The sequence below is a fragment of the Amblyomma maculatum genome, chromosome 11 (genome assembly GCF_055883805.1).
Source record: "Amblyomma maculatum isolate TAMU_Amacu chromosome 11, ASM5588380v1, whole genome shotgun sequence".
NCBI lineage: Eukaryota > Metazoa > Arthropoda > Arachnida > Ixodida > Ixodidae > Amblyomma > Amblyomma maculatum.
In genome coordinates, this window is record NC_139354.1 from 27,820,066 (window position 1) to 27,837,363 (window position 17,298).

General features: G+C 45.4%; 1 protein-coding gene across 2 annotated transcripts in view; it reads left to right on the forward strand.

The window, feature by feature from the left end:
- The window catches only part of mv (lysosomal-trafficking regulator mauve), a 110,832-nt gene extending 94,837 nt beyond the window's left edge, over positions 1–15,995 (forward strand). For both annotated transcript variants that reach the window (XM_084583257.1, XM_084583258.1), the window contains 6 exons: positions 329–427; positions 1,541–1,674; positions 3,157–3,257; positions 6,337–6,493; positions 8,568–8,639; positions 15,788–15,995. In XM_084583257.1, the coding sequence (XP_084439383.1) occupies positions 329–427; positions 1,541–1,674; positions 3,157–3,257; positions 6,337–6,493; positions 8,568–8,639; positions 15,788–15,902 (678 nt within the window). In that variant the 3' untranslated portion in view covers positions 15,903–15,995. The remainder of the gene's footprint in view (positions 1–328; positions 428–1,540; positions 1,675–3,156; positions 3,258–6,336; positions 6,494–8,567; positions 8,640–15,787) is intronic.
- The last annotated feature ends 1,303 nt before the right edge of the window (positions 15,996–17,298 follow it).

A 17,298-nucleotide genomic window follows, 5' to 3' on the forward strand; every position in this document is an offset into this window, starting at 1 on the left:
CAAGACAACTTTTTTAACCTTTTGGTTAAGGCAAACTTTTGGAGCGACTGCTTAACCACTGTACTTGCAGAGCATCCATGCAGCACTGTACAGTGTGTTGGTTACACTGCACCTTATTTTATTTTTTTTGTGTACTTATTTGTTTTTTTTTTTTTGTTTTGTGTGGCCTCTTTGCTGCGTAATGTGGTGTACTTCTCGAGTAGTTACGCAAGTTGCATACGGATTGCTGCTTCTCTTGATTATCACCTACATGATTGTTTGTGGCTTTGACATTTTCACATAACGATCTGTACTTCACATTGCTGCTATTGTTATTATATTGCACCAGGTGTCCACATGTGCCGCAGCCCCTGGCAGCCCACTTGTCTTCGTGGGCTATGCCTCGGGTCTCCTGACTGCCCACGAAATCAAGCTCAATAATTCAAAGGTATGGTGCCTGTGCTGCAGCAAAGTTAAGAGGCCAACACTAATTTCTTGCAGATCGGAGAACGTAAAATTTTTAAGCACGATGTTCACCACATTGACGACATCAAAACTGGTGACGCGAAAATGAGACAGGATGCGAAGACGTGGATTCTGTCTATGCACATGGTGCAGTGAAGGCAATACAAGAACCAGTTGTGAATATTTGTGGAGTCGGTCTAGTAGCCCGTGTCACATTCTGTGGCATTCGTAAAGATGACGAAAAATGCTGGTCTCAGACTTCTGTGTATAAAACTTATTTATACATATTTATACATTTATTTATAAAAAAATATTTATTAAAATCCACATAACAGTCCAGTGCAGACATTTAGACCTTTTTAAGATACACTTGGGACAGACATAATACGGGCCTGCGTTGATGGGGTGCCGTATTCTTATCACAGAGAGAACACTCTCATTGAATACGGGGCTTTTTTGCAGCTAGAAAAAGGCTAAAAAAAAAAAAAAAAGAATGCAGGTGTCATCATCACTGATAGGTTTCACAAGTAAAATGGTTGCATTGACATCAGCTTTTAAGGCATGGACCTCTTAGGCTACTTAACATCACCGTTCAGTTCAAAACCGTGGCAGCACGTCACTTTCGGTGAGGACATCGCCACTTTGGATTAATTGACTGGCAGGAAGGTTTTCAACATTTTTTTTCAATAAATTCTTTTTCCTGCCTAATACTAATGTCAGCATAGACAGGAAGAAGATGTCTACCGCCATTTTACATGCATCAAACTGTTGATTCATCAACCTATTTCGCAGTTTTTCTTAGTGGCCCTTCAAATCAACAGTTAAAAATGTTCTGTGTGGTCGTTAGGCTGTTACAGTGTGCATAGTGTTATTTGTGTTTATTTGCACACAAGCGTGCAAAGTTTGATGTTGACCTGCAAATTGGCCATGAATACTTTTCACATTGTACATTGTGGCCTGAAAAACACTTCGATTATGATCACTCATCAGGTGACCAAAGTAAAATGAAGAATGTGTAATTTTATGTTCCTGTGCGAGGGCACGTCCAAGGCAACGCACAAGATTTTGTTGCTTTTTATTTCGTTTCCCATGGCAGGTGGAGCATTCTTCACAGCCCACCTGTCTGCTGGGTCACACGGACGCTGTCACGAGGATCGAGATTTGCGTGGCCTTCGGCCTTGTGGTCACGACCAGCCGTGACGGTTCTTGTATTGCCTGGGATCTGAATAGGTAGTGATTGCATGTCTAGCGTCGCTACGGTGCCTGCTGTTTTTGGTTAGTCGCACTTAGTAGAGGCCATTGAAGATAGTCAAGTAACAATGGAAGCTCGGATATTTGCGAAAAGAATCAAAGCACCAGATGCATTGGACCAGATGAGGCATCGCTTTTGCTAGTGTTCAGAAACGAACTGATGATGACATGCCATGAAAATTGCAGTTTCTTTTGTCTCTGTTTACGACAAACAGATGAATATGTTGACAGGGGATCGAAAGAGGAAGCATTGAATTGCAAGAGATGGTGACAGGGTAGTTGCGTAATTGGATGGTTTGGTGAAACTTTTGGGCTCTTGGTTAATTTTGAAGCCAATCCTTTGACTGTAAGTGTGAAAATGGGAGTGATGATCAGTAACCTAGAGCGGAATAAAGTCATAGAGTGAAGTAGAGATATGATGCTATCATGTATTATGCATCTGAGCTACTGGAGCAAGTTGGGATAGGAATTTTGGTTTGAATACTGGATTGGAACATGGGGGGGCGACTGGGAGTTTGAATATGGAGTGGGGTGCCACCTTTTAGCTGGCTTGTAGAAGGAGTGCAGGGTGTAACAAGGCAGAATGAGTGGGTTGTATTAGTATTATCTCTTTTTATAATTAACTTACCATTTTCAGGTTGTGACTTTTTTGTCTGATGTCAGTCTTGAGGAACTCTTCCTTCTGTCTTGAAAAAATGCTGAGGAATGCTTTGCTCCTCAGACACCAGTGTAGAATCTCTGCTTTTGATCCCTTAAGAAGTACTAATATTATTTTCCAACCGATTTTGGAGTTTTTACCTCTTGATGAAGTTTGCCCATTATCAATTTCAGCTTTGCCGAGAACAAGCGATAAAATGCCAGCTTGCACCGAGGGAGTCATAGTGTGTACAGTCTAAACAGATCATGTCTTCTTTGTCTGAATGATAGATGAAGTGCCAGGGAAGTAATCTTGTGCATGAATTATTTGCGGGTGGTGCTAGCCTGTAGGATACAGAATACAGATAAGAATTTGACAAAATTTTGCAGCAGGTCTTCAGTTGTGCCCGTTCGTTTGACCATTGCATTTCTGAAAAATTTCAAATGGTGAATACTTTGTGTGTTAGATGAAACTTGCTGTGTTTGTAAAGCGCAGTGTGTTGGGGCTGGAAATTATTGGTACAACTCGCTTGAGTGACTATTGAGTTTGGTGGGTTGTGTAGGGCTTGATGTGTTGATAATGGGCCTTGAGAGAGGCCTTTATCTGTACATCACTTAGTATGGGAACTTGATGCATTGGGTGGCTGTAGCATAGAAGGCCACATGGGGTGGGAGTGGTGTCAAGAACACCGCTGAATTCTTTGGCATACAGCGCCAAATGGATGCGACTTTTGCACTACTGTTATATTGTTTCCACACAGGTTGTCGGTTATGAGTGAAGCTTTCAGTGAACACTTTCAACTTTCTATTGACTTTTTGTTGCAGGCTGGAGTACGTCCGCACAGTGGTCCGAGGGAACTCTCCCATTGTGCTGGCATGCATCAGCAGCACTCTTGGTGACATTGCCACTGTTCAAGCAGCCGAGGGTAAGACATAGTGTTGCTTGCTCTTAAGAACCTGCACCTCTAGCTTCGGCTTCATTTAGTACTTGTTTATTTACCCTCAGGGCCACAGGCATTACAGAAAAAAGTCGCTAAAAGATACTACTTAAGCGAATAAAAGAATGCAGTAAAACATTACAGAAACGAGTTTCTTCTGATCTAAATTTTAGCTAAACAGTTGGGAGAAAGTTGGTTATTGTCTATGAACACAATTACAAGAGAACGGTGGCTCCAGTTGTAAGATGCAAGAAGTATAAAAGACTGACATTTTTTTTTTTTTTTTTTTTTGTTACACTGATTGAGGCTGAATTTATGAATGTGATCAGTTTGATGGGAATGATAGAGCGGTTTAAGAAATTTTTTTTTTTTTTTTTAATAAGAACGAGGTTGTGTAAACGGTTCATAAGACTAAGGGCAAAAGTTTATAGCGACAGGCTTAAGACATGGCTCAAGGTTATTTTTCATGGTTGAAGTCCTAGGTGTTTGGTTGTTATCGGAAAAAAGGAGCGTGTAGAATTATTTTGAAACAAGTTCTAGCTAACAGGTTGGAGTGACTTGAGCAGGATCACATACTGATAACATGTAATCAAGTTTGGTCATATTAGCATCTTAAAAAGCAGCTATTTAAGGGGGAATGGAGCACGTGAAAAATTGTGGTCGAGATAATACAACTTGTGATTAGCATTGTTGCTGATATATTTAGTGTGGCTCGTCCAGTATAAGTTATTTCAAGTTATTTGTAATATAAACTTCAAACGTTCTAATATGGTCGAATACTAATAGAATTTAATCGTACTCAAATTTGGAATGGAATTCCTAATGATCTAAAAATGGAAGTTGCTTTGCATACTACTTTTGAGATGTTTCTTTCAGCAATTCAAGTCTGTGTAAATCTACAGTGTTGGACATTTTATGGAGCTGTCAAGAATCATGAAATGATGCTGTTAAAAATGAAGAAAGCATTTTAGAAATTGTGCACGCATGCTGTGATGAGAGCTCTACTCTCAAAACCAACCGTACATAAACATCTGGATTCAGATGGTGCCCCATTGTATCTTTAAGCATTTTGTCGTGCAAATTTTTTATATGATGTACTTTAGAAAATTAGCGTAGCTAGCGTGTGGGAGCAGGGATGGAAATTCGTAGCGGAAACATTTATTGTTCTGAGTTCTGTCGCGGCCTTGGCAAGGACATTCTTTTCTTGTTAACTAGGATGCCAAGAAAGAAAATATGATGGGGGACACTTAGGCTCCGCCTTTAAAGGGTATGGTGCGATAGCGTAGGCTACCACCCGACATGTAAAGCTGCGATTTAACTGAGCCGTATGAGCACGCCTGCGCGGCCTGGGGGTAGCGTGCTTGAGCAACCAGAGTTTGCTGCTCCTCCCAACTTTCTGATCTCGTATAGTCTCGTTAAGTCACGCAAACCATCAAAATATCTATGCTTGGCCATGTCAGCTGCCAGCTACCAACTGCCATCGCCATGCTTGTCATTTTTTGCTCATAGCACTGACGCCAGATTTTCTGGTGAATGGGGCCTCTAACGCTACCGCATTAATATGTCAACGATAGCACTGATGAACTGGCACTTATAGTTAGCTATGATAGGAAGCAGTGGTGGAGGGATTGGTAACATTAATGGTGCAGTTAGTTGTGAAGTAGGTTCCTAAGAAAGAAGTCCAATTAATGTTTATTTTAGCACAGCTAATAGTCTGTCTGGAATATATATAGAATTATTACTTACATCAGACTCTCAAGATATCCCTCTGAAAAGCTTATGCATAAGAATAAAGTGTTGTGTGCTTTCATTGAACTCTCATTGAACGGAACATCCAATATATCGAACTATGCAAAGGATGCTTTTCCTAATGGGGCTGCCACTGCCAATTTTTGTGCGCGGAGTCGAGCTAACTTCGTGGCCTTGGGGCTAGAATCGCTAAAGCTGTAAAACAATGCGGCGACGTGGACATCGAGTCCACTTAAAGTGACCGTTGATCTGGCATGCTGCTGTCATGCGGGGAAGCCGGTGTTTGATGCACCGAAATTCGTGCAGTGAAGTCGACCGTGTTGGCTAAGGGCTTGCGGCAGCTTTCGCATGGCCTGCTTCGCTGTTAAAGGTGACGCAGCAATCAAATTGGCCCATTTTTAATTCAGTTATTGCATTTATAGTTTGATAGTAACAGAATCCGTCCTGTTAAGATCAGCAGCGGCTTTTCCCAAAGCACTGTCCGCTGCAGTTTTGTTACGAGCCCCAACCCCAGTGCCACTTCTTAGGCTGCACAAACCATTGGTCCAATGTTGGCGTGTGTTGGCAATATACCGGTTCTATATAGGGCCGACTGTTGCCAACATACCCCCAGCATTGGGCTGATTGTTAGGGCCTCTAAGTTGCGCCATCTGCCAAAGGGTGCACTCGCAACCATGGAGTGGCACGTAATGGTGCTCCTGTTCCTGATACCTTGCACAAGATGGCGCTCAAAGCGTGCGTTTGCTGTTCATCTTTGATTATGCCGGGGGGTGCTGCCAGTGTCCAGGTGGGCAATACATTGCTAAAGAAAGCATGCTGCTAGCATGGGTGCACCACATTCATGCATCCGGGCCATGTGTTATATATCAAATTATCGATATATCAAACTGTTTTGTGATTCCCTTCTAGTTCAGTACATTTGAAATTGACTGTATATGCAACCATGCATAAAGGCTACATTGCTTTCTCAAATTTTTCATGTTCAAATGAAAAGCATAAGTTGTGATTCTCAGCTATGCTTGACCCTGAGAACGTTTCCTTCAAGCATATCGAACTGGCACTGCTTTTTGGCGCAAGTTGCTAATCAACCCAGCATCTTGCTACCATTCTCTTGTTATCCTCTTTCATTTTCTTGACAAAATGACCATTCTAAACTTACACTGCTGTGGTAGAATTAGTTTTTGTACTCACTGCAGAGGTCCAGAAGGATGGGCACTCTGTTTACGCTTGTGTGCTTGCAATTATTTGTTTGTTAGTGCCGCTTTCCTTTGTCATTGTGAATGTCAGGTGTCTAAAATGTTGGTTGTTCTTGCGGCAGGTTCTTGGGGCAGCTGTCTTCAGGTTCACACCATCAACGGTGCCCGCGTGGGCCAGTTAAGCACAGAGGTGGTCATCGAAGCCATCTGCTACTCTGCTGCACCCGAGGGAACCTCCATCAATGTTCTCGCTGCCGGCTGCGCGGATGGTCGTATTCGGTGGGTAGCGTGTTGGGCGCTGCAACCCCACCTGCCCGAGTTCAGTCCTTTGAGTGTCTTTGCCGTACGGGTACTCTGGCATTCTGTCCCGCAGGGTTTTTGCCGTACGCATACTGCGCTGAGAGTGCGTTTGGAATTTCGCGCCCTCCTGAAGACATGCACTAACTGGGACATGCTACCATCTTCTAGAACTCAAAGCGTTATTAATACTGTCTATGCTACCGTGTTGCGGAGGAAAATAGAACTGATCACGACTGTTGTGTTGCGGTGGCGCTCCCTCGCGGTTTTAGTTTCTCCACGTGACCGTAACAGACAGAGGAAATTTGATCTCTGTCTTTGTTGAACTTTAACGGAGGCCCATGAAGACCTTCTAGGACTTACAGGAAGTGTTGCAAAATTGTTTAAGCTACCATCTTAGAGCAAAAAAAAAAATGATTGTGACCTTCTGTGCTACGCATGGTTTGCGACGACTCACCCTCGTGGCTTCGTTTTCTCCACGCGATCGCAACGGAAATGCGAAAGTTGACCTCTGTCTTTGTTGGGACGCTAGCAGAGGGCCGTAAAGGCTGATTTTATCTTTGTTCTGCTCTCTCAGCTTACTGACACTCACGGGGTGTCATTGCTCTCCCGTTTAGTTTCATTGATGCTCTGACTGTAGTACTCTCTCTCTGTATAAAATTTTTTGCCTATTTATCTGGACTTTCACACTTATTTTTGTTGAAAAACAGCAATAAAAAAAATTTACAGGTGTGTAAATTTTTTTTTAAATATTCGGCACTCAAGGTGTTAAGATGCTACGGAAGCTCTCTTGGGAAGGGTAAGATACTGCATGGGCTTTTTATTTCCACAGACAGGTACAGTAAATCTTGTTAATTCGAACTTCATGGGACCGGAAGAAAGTTCGAATTATCCTATGTTTGAATTATCAAATGGCGTCGAAAAAAACTGACAAGAACCATTTGTATTATGGTAAATGTACTGTATTTAGTCGTATACCGAACTCGCTCGCATAATGAACCCACCCTGCCCCGATCTGTGTCTACGAATCTGAACAAAAAAATGGCGTCAGTCGTCCCTCCGTTTCACACCGTCACGGTCCACAACACATTTATTAGCAGTGTTCCAAGATGCTGCGCAGCGGTAACGGCGTGCTTACCTTTTGACTTTCGCTCCAGGAGAGGGGAGGGAGGGGAAAGCAAACTTGGCAAAGTGCCGGCGCTTGTCCGGTTGTGCAAGGCTTCTTTTCAGTACATTTGCTTTATCATGCTATGAGCGACTGAGGCCGGCGCCATCTACTGCCACTCCAATCATTGAAACACGCGATAGCAGCAAGTGGCTTTTGATTCGAACGAGGCTAAAAGCTGGCGTCATGATCGCGGCTGACTCGCATGCTTACGTTGACGACTGATGGGTGGAAGGATGGACAGCTGTCGCAAAAGAAAAACTTTAACCCATAGTGCTCATCCGATATCTTAGCCTTTCTTGGGCTTGGCTGGGACCATGCCGACAGCGCTTATCACAGGGCTGGAATTAACGAGTATTTAGTTGCGAGCTACGGAGGTTGCGCAGAAGAGAGAGCAGGCAGCCGGCGCCCATGGCCGTGGCCGCCGTCCCCCTCCAATGCCGCTGGCCGCCGCGCCGGTCATGGCACCATTTAAGTTTTACTTACTCTTCCATAGTTTTACCTGGTTCCATCTTCTGTCCCCGTTTTGGACGTGCGCAGCCTCTAATTATGCCTTCCTATCGCGGAGGTGCTTCTTTACTTTTTTTTTTTCGTGCCGCGTGATGTGCGCCAAGCCATCCAGACGCGGCGGCGCGTAGTTGAATTATCCATAGCGGAACCGACGTGTGTTCGAATTAACAGGCTTTTTTATACACAGATCTCTATGGAGCTTGGCCGGACCAAGTAGTGTAGTTCGAATTATCCGGAAATTCGAATTATCGAGATTCAAATGAATGAGCTTTCACTGTAGTTGTGTGCATGCTGATGTGAGCCTGGCTACTCTTAGATATTTGAACTCAATGTGTTCATGCTGTGGCCTGTCTTTTTTTACTTTTCCGGTCATTTCTGAAGGCTCTGGAGCTCATGGGACTTGAGTCCAGTGCAAGATATTTCCTCTGATAAGTGTGTCTTCCCCATCATCAGGTGAGCAAAAGCCTAGTTTGCTGAGAAATTACCTGAGGATGACCGTAGTGGTACTACCCTTGTGACAAATATGCTGTAATACGCTAAACCGCACGAGTTTCATCAAATTGGTAAAGATTTGGAACAAAATGTGCTAAACTGCTCCAGACTTGCTGCTTTCGAACCTTTAGCATTCTTCGGTTCAAAACGTTGAGACCCATTGAAGGCAAGTTTAGTGAATATGACTGTCGCGTGGCATTCACTCCTATATATCCTGAGGTTTTGCAGTTAATAGACTAATAAAATGAACTTCAGTGCACACTTCCATGGTGTGCTGTCTGCGAAATATTTGCAGGACTATTCAGGCAGAGAGCCATCCAGTTTTGCAGGCTTGATTGCAAACTTTTTGGGTTTTTCAGCTTGCATCTCAATTGGAAAAATATTTGTGATTGGTGCATGAAACTGAGGCTATCGGATAGGGTACTGCTGAACGCACTGCAACTCAGAGTGATGTCATGTTGCCTTTCACAGTGAAATTGTGGCACAGTGACTCCTTTTAGTACCTGCAGTGAAATATAATGCATAATTCTCTGCTTTAGCAAAGGACAACACATGATTGTCTTGCTCAACTCAGCATCTGTGCCACAAGGTTCATAGCTAACTTAGTATGAAAGAGCACCGAAGAAGGGTAGCAGTTAGCAGGTCGAGCCAACGTTTCGACAAGTGGACTTGCCTTCGTACAATCTAAAACCAATGAATTAAGGTAAAAGACTTATTATATTCGTATGAATATGATAATGGTAGAGCTGAGGGTCTTGTGAGGCCCTTAAAGTTGTTGGGTGCTTGAAGCTCTGTGTAGTCAAGCTTCTCACATGTTTCCTTTTCTGTCTGTGTAGTCGAGCTCCTGATATGTTTTCTTTTTTAGTTTGTTTATTTGTTTTATCGCCTCATGAGACCAAAAGAGCCTCCTGGCCAGGTCAGCTACACAGATGTAACTGATTCCAAGTCACACACTGCATTTAGAGTGTCATAATGCTTTCACAAGGAAGCATCTGCATATGAATGGAAATAGTTTAAGAAGTTGAGTGTTGCAGTGTAGTAAAATAGTTAATGAGTAAAGTAGCAAGGCAAATCTGTGAGTCCCATAACACAAGCATACTTGCTTCCTGGAGGCACTTTTACTTCAAAATCAGTACAATCAAACCCCAATATGACAAGCATGAATATTGGTTACAGGGAAGATCCACACTCCGACAGCTGTCCGCACCACTAACGATGATCACAGCACAGATCTCAGCACCTGTCTGCGTCGTCTTCTCCTGGGAGTCTGTTGCACTTCTTTATCCTCAGCACGACTAGCGAATACTGCTAAGTAACACTACCCCCCTTGGGAAAAGCACTGTCCCGGTGCGTTCTAGTTTTGTGAAAGAGAACGTGCATAATAGGGCTTCAGACGGGACACATGCACTATTCCGGAGGATGGCCCTCTGGACGAGGATTTCGGATTTAAAGATTCAACTTCGCATGTGACCTCGGTCACGTGGCGCAAAACTCGATAAGGGCCTGTGTAATGGGGCAAAAGTTTTTCGCACAACTCCGCTCGATGGCACGGGAGCCACAGCAAGACGAGAGATCCAGGAGTGAAGTGGACATCACGGTGGTGACTGTTGTACCGGAATTTTTGGGAGTCTTGGGATGCAGAGAGCCTGGCACGAGCTATCCGGCGGGCATCATGAGCGCAGGCGACGGCATTACTAGCGTAAGTGCTGGTGGCATTTTCTGCTGGTAGTGAGGTGTCGAAGGGCAGCAACGAGTGTCGGCCAAATAACAGATAAAATGGAGAGTACCCAGCGGTAGATTCGACAGATGAATTGTAGGCGAATGTCACAAAGGGTAGATGAACGTCCCAATCCCAGTGGTCGTCAGACACATACATGGCCAGCATGTCTGTGATGGTACGGTTTAGACGTTCCGTGAGGCCGTTAGTCTTGGGGTGATAGGTGGTGGTGAATTTGTGGCGGACGGAACACGAACGGAGAATTTCGTCAACCACTCGCAACAGGAAGCAGCGGCCACGGTCAGTTAGGAGTTCACGAGGGGCACCATGATAAACAATTACATTTTCTAGAAGGAAGTCAGCGACGTCTGTGGCACAGCTGGTCGGGATGCCTCGGGTAATAGCGTACCGCGTGGCGTAATCGGTGGCGACGGCGATCCATTTGTTCTCTGAGGTGGAAACTGAGAAGGGTTCAAGAAAGTCAACGCCTACACGAGAAAACAGGACAGTAGGTATGGGGATCGGTTGCAAATGGCCTGAAGGCAAAATTGTTGGCTTCTTCTGAAGCTGACACAATTCACATGCAGAAATGTACTGCTGGACGGAGTGGTTGAGCCCCGGCCAGCAGAAACGTCGGCACAGGCTGTCGTATGTGCGAGAGACACCCAGATGGCCAGCCGTGGGAGCATAATGAAACTGTTCAAGGATGGTGGAACGCAGATGTTGAGGAATGACGAGCAAAAGGTCTGCACCATCTGGTTGCATATTGCGTCGGTATAGGGTGTTCTTGCGGAGTGCAAATAAGGCGAGAGATGGGGCCGGAGGTAAGACGGAGGAAAAGGGAATGGAGCGAAAGATTTAAGTGCTGTTCGTCGGTAATGTTAGAAAAGGCCGAGACAGACAAAGCACATGCGTCATCGTCAGCATCAATAGGACTAGGGGAGTCGACGGGATGACAGGACAAGCAGTCTACATCTTGGTGAAGCCGGCCTCATTTGTACACGTTGGAAAACGTATATCTTTGTCATCGAAGCACCCAGAGCCCCAAACGGCCAGTAGGATCTTTGAGGGAGGAAAGCCAACACAAGGCATGATGGTCTGTTATAACAGTAAAAAGACTGCCAAACAAATAAGGGCGGAATTTTAAAATAGCCCAAACAAGCGCCAGGCACTCTCGCTCTGTGATAGAGTAATTTTGTTTGGACGTAGATAGGAGGCGGCTGGCATATGCATTTACCCTTGTGCGGCCATGTTGTCGCTGGGCGAGTATAGCTCCAATCCCATGGCCACTTGCATCGGTGCGGAGTTCAGTATTGGTGGATGGGTTTAAATGGGCCAAGACGGATGGATTAGTGAGAACAGCAATAAGCTCCGAGAAAGCTGCAACTTGCTCAAGTCCCCAAGAGAATGAAACGTCTTTCTTGAGGAGATGAATGAGAGGACGAGCAAGTGCTGCGAAATTCGGGACGGATCGTCGGAAATAGGAACGTAGGCCAATAAAGCTTCGAACATCGCTGGATGAACGTGGCGTCGGAAAATCTTTGACGGCACGAATCTTGTCGGTGTCAGGCTGAATGCCGGCAGCATTAACCAAGTGGCCAAGGACTTTGATTTCTCGGTGACCAAAGCCGTACTTTTTGGAGTTGAGTTGAAGTCCGGCGGGGTGAAAAAGCGCAAGGATTGTAGAAAGGTGAAGGAGATGGCTTTCAAATTTAGAGGAGAAAACTATTTCGTCATCAAGATAACACAAACAAGTGGTCCGCTTGAAGCCTCGGAGCAAAGAGTCCATTATGCGTTCGAAGGTTGCTGGGTCATTGCAAAGGCCAAAAGGCATGACTTTGAATTGATAGAGGCCGTCGACGGAGATCTGCCAGTAGCCGGAACGAAGGTCGATGGACGAAAAGTAGCTGGCTCCGTTCAAAGTATCAAGTACGCCGTCGATATGCGGAAGAGGATAGGCATCTTTTTTGGTTATCTTATTTAAATGACAGTAGCCAACGCAGAATCTCCAACTGCTATCTTTCTTTTTGACCAGCACAACAGGGGATGCCCAGGGGCCACTGGAAGGCTCGATTATGTCGTTCGCCAACATTTTCTCGACCTCTGTTTGAGTTACGCATCGCTTGTCAGCAAGCGAAACTCGTTAGGGCCGCCTGTGAATAGGACTGGCGTCACCGGTGTGCAGTGGCTGACAACTGTAGTTTGACCCAATGGGCGGGTACCAAAGTCAAAAAGGTCACTATAGGTGAACAAAAGCTTGTTTAACTCCGTGGCAAATTATGTTGGAGATCAGCTGCAATCATGCTGTTAACAAGATCAGGGCGCGATGTAGAGGACGAGGGAGGGTTTGCAGGGACGGCAGTTGGATGATCTGTAGTCAGAGCTGAAATGGCACAATCGGTCATCGGGGAGAGCACAGCTAGTTAAATTTCCTCGGGCAGAATTTGAGTTGACAAGCTGAAGTTAAGGACTGGAAGAGTGGTACGGTTCTGGGAGATATGCACAATTAGATGAGGAAGGGTGATGTGCCGCTGCAGGATGACATCAGTAATGGGGCAACCGAGATAGTTGCCGTAGGGGACGGGTGGGAATGGCGACTTAGGGATGTAAATGGCAGCTTCAGGAGGAAGGCGGCAGAACTGTGCTGATTGAAGGCGGGGTGAGCAGGAGGGGTCTTCAGAGCAGAGCAGATGGTCCAAGCTAAGTAGGCCGGTAGAGCAGTTAATGAGGGCAGAGTGGGCTGTTAAAAAGTCAATGCCGAGGATAACGTCGTGGGGGCATTCGTGTAGGGCGATGAGCAACACTGAGGTGGGATGACCACCAATGGTAACTCGCGCCATACACATACCAATGACGCAGCAAAGCTGCCATTGGCGATGCGAACTGTGGGCGAGACGGCTGGAGTAAGGACTTCCTTGAGGCGACGGCGAAGTGAGGAGCTGAGAACAGACAGTTGGGCGCCGGCATCAATGAGAGCAGAAACGGGAGCAGGGGTCAGCGGAGGTTTATCAGTCCGGGTCACAAATGCAGCATCATCTCCTGGAGCTGCATTGGCTAGTTTTCCGGTATGTGGCTGGAATAGGACGGTGATGAACTGCGGCGAAGAAGAGGAGAATGCGAGCATCGAGTTTGCGAGGATAGTGAACGGTTGGCAGCATGAACAGTGACACCGGGGTCAACATGGGTCTGGTCGGGTCAAGGTGAGAAATAGCGAGGGGCATAGTCTTCGTGGCGGTCGACGTAGGTGAACTGACGAGATGGCGTGTACCAGCGGCTACGGTAGTGACGGGAAATGTGGCCAACACATGAACAAGTAAAGCAAATGGGGTGATTGTCATGGGTACGCCATTCATTTGGATTGCGGTACTGATATCGGGGTGAGTAACCGGCGTTGGATGAGGCAGCTGCAATCACTGCTGGGGCATCCGGAATCCACGGTGTCGGCAGCGCTGGTAGAAGGGAGACCCATGTTCACAACCTCTTGGCGAACAACAGCTTGAATGAGTGATATTGTAGCCAGGGTGTTGTCGGGTGATTGCTATAGTGAGGCTGCGGGAGTCATTTCCTCAAGCTCTTGGCAGACGATGCGGGTCAAAGTGCTGTCTTTAGCAGGTGATCAGAAAGTTGGAAGATCGATACAGGAGGAGCCGATAGCAGTGTTCAGTAGCTGGTAGAAACGGTGAGATATGCACCTCTGTTTCGCTTGCTCGAAACGTCAGTACACCTGCAGGTGGAACAACCCCTGCATAACAGGAGATTGAAGGCATCGTCGGCAATGCTTTTTACTATGTGGCCGGCTTTATCCTCCTCAGGCATGGCTTGGTTGACTTTGCGGCACAAAGATAGGACATCCTGAATATAAGTGAAATAAAACTCTGTAGACGTTTGGGCGCGAGATGCGAGCGGTTTTTTGGCGGCAAGGTGGCGGCCACTAGGCTTTCCGAACAGGTCGTGGAGCTTCTTACAGATATCCCAAGATGCGAGGTCATCGTCATGGGTTTCAAACCACACCCGCGCGGTCCCAGTGAAGTAAAAAATGACATTCACGAGCATACGTGTGGGATCCCACCTTTTGTACTTGCTGACACTTTCGTATAGGATCAGCCAGTCTACATCAATTTCGTTGGCCCCACAGAAGGTTCCGGGGTCACGGGGATGGGCCATGACGACAGCAGGTGCAGCGGCCGTAGATGTAGCAGCGTCTGTAGTCAATATAGGGGTACTGACGTGGCGGCCACTGCGGATATCCAGCTTGTCACAGGGGATCGAAGGATTCACCTCCACTAAGAGATGTTACAGGGAAGATCCACAGTCTGAGAGCTGTCCGCACCACTAACGATGATCACAGCACAGATCTCAGCACCCGTCTGCGTCGTCTTCTTCTGGGAGTTTGTTGCACTTCTTTATCCTCAGCACAAACCAGCGAACACCGCTAAGTAACAATATTACAAATTATTGGCTGTTTCAAACCCTTCTTAAATATTTTTAACAAACACGTGTAATTTATACTTTCTGTATTGAATGCAGCTCACCACAAAACACACACATCTTGCTCAGATCTCGGGCGGCAGGCTTCTCTGGAGTGCTCTGATGACTGATAGTTCAGTGAGCGTTCATGCAAAGGTTCGCTCTTTATAGTGAACTTACCTCACAGGCGCCATAAGGGCCACGAAAGATAATGTGGCATGAATGTTTCTAATCCCGACGGTCAGCACCAGTCCACGCCTCTCAAACCTTTCGAAAGCACTATGGAAGCAGCAACGCATCTTTTGAATAGCCACAAGCATCTTCGAAAATGTCAATGAAACATGAGAAAAGGCCTTTCTGTTTCTCTAGCAAGGCTCACCTGAATTTCCATCCCTTCAGTAACTAATCTGCAAGTGCTCTTGCGTGTATTTCCTATGAAATTTTTTATTATGAGTTTCGGCTATATCGAACTATTTTGCAATTTTTTTATTTGTTTTTGTAACATGTTATGACTTTTGTTTAAGACGTTCAGTGTCGAAATTTTGACAAAAAATGAAGAGGTGAACTAGCTGAATAGATTGATGCATTGTTTATTTGTTTATTTGGTTACTATCAGCCCCACTGAGACGTTACAGATAGGAGTGTTAACTAATTATACAAAATAAAAAAATAAAGAGAGTTTTTAACATAGGTGATGAAAAAGCGCAGATTTGAATTTTGATTGTTTGGATCACTGTTCTGTTCTGTACATATATGATATACATGTTATGGAGTGACGTTCTTTGATGGTTGAGGAGTCTTGTCATATTCTTTGCCTGAACTGCTGTAACAGTAAAAGTCTAATTGGAAATAGTTGACGACATCCTTCGTATGCCTTCCTCGGTGTGCTAGCGTACTAATGCCATGTGCGGTCTTTCTTGTGCAGTCTGGCCTACTCTCAGGACCAGCAGCATCTATACGCTGTCGACAGCCAGGGCGACGTGTATGCCTGGGAGGCAAACGACAGCAGCCGTGTCCCGCGCTTCCACGTGCTGCTCTGAGCAGCACAGCACCTAGTCTACATCACTGCACAGTTGCACTAATTTTATTACAAATGGAGAAGAATAAAGATATTAATGTTATGTAATTACAAAGTTATGACTTGCCACAGTACAGCGCATTGAACGCCGGAACGATGGTGAATCACAGCCGGTGAATCAGTGCTGTGTTGGTCTTTAGGACTCATCATCAATGGCATATCATATAATTTTATGTCATGCAATCTTTATTATATACAGGGTGTTTGTAGTTAGCTGTCCAGGTTGTAAAAAATTATCCCACTCAAACTCTTCGACTACTTGGGCCTAAAGGCTAACGACAAGGTAGCTTTTTTTGGTAGCTTTTTTTTTCATCGATTTCAGAAAATTTAGGCAAGTTCTAATGTTAAATTACTTATCAAAAAATGTAGACCACTGCAACTACCCTGTAGTTGGCGTTTGGAACTTAAATTTGGAAGTACTTTGGAACTTGCCGCCTTCTTCTGATTGAAGTACCCTAAACAAATTTGGTATACAAAAATGCTGCCGACCAAATGCCATTTTTGTGCGAAATTTGAGCTGTGAAGATTCAGCAGTTTAGCGGAGAGAAGCATTCTACAGCGCGCATGTAATTGTGCAACGCGCTGTATAGACCTTTTCATGACCCTGGGAGAAACCGGTTTGACTGGGCTGTGAAGCAGGCTTGGGGGGAGAATCTGCAGCTTTTTCCTCCCAGTCTCCAATATGGCAGTGCCCTTTGGCCAATTTTGAAAAGGTCTATAGAGCTGGTCTTTGTAAGTATCCGAGATAAATTTAAAAGTTTTGCATAGTCTATATAATTTATGAATATTTTTTTTTATGAAGGGCTCCGGCCTGGCGCTTGCAACCGATTTGGGCTACATGTCCCCGTGCGCTCCTTCGCAGTGGCGTCACTGAGCATGCTGGATATATGTGCTCCCTCATTCCCAAGTGACTCGCTTTCTTCATTTTAAGGCGAAAGCGAGCGGCTAGTTCATAGTGTCAGCCACAATTCTGTCACACGTACACTTCCGTCAAACTATAGCTGTCAATCATCCTGACATCCACGCCGGGCCCGCGAGAAACGCAATTTCGCCTACACCAGTGTAGGAAATTGGACTTTTGCTGCACTGGTGTAGCTGAGTTTAAACAAATGGCCCTAGTGTCATGCCAACACGATTGCTATGGAGATCCGTCGCCCAGCTGTTTACATTTAAAGCTGTCAGTAAAGAACATTAGGTAGATATAGTTACCGATAATGATAGTGTTAGTTAATAGGAATAATCACAGAGATGTGACAAATTTGATGTCATCATGACATCATGTCTGGTCGGAGTCGATTCACGCAATGCCTGGCGTCCGATCCAGGTGTCCGTGCTCCGTCTTTCATTTGGCACTTCCT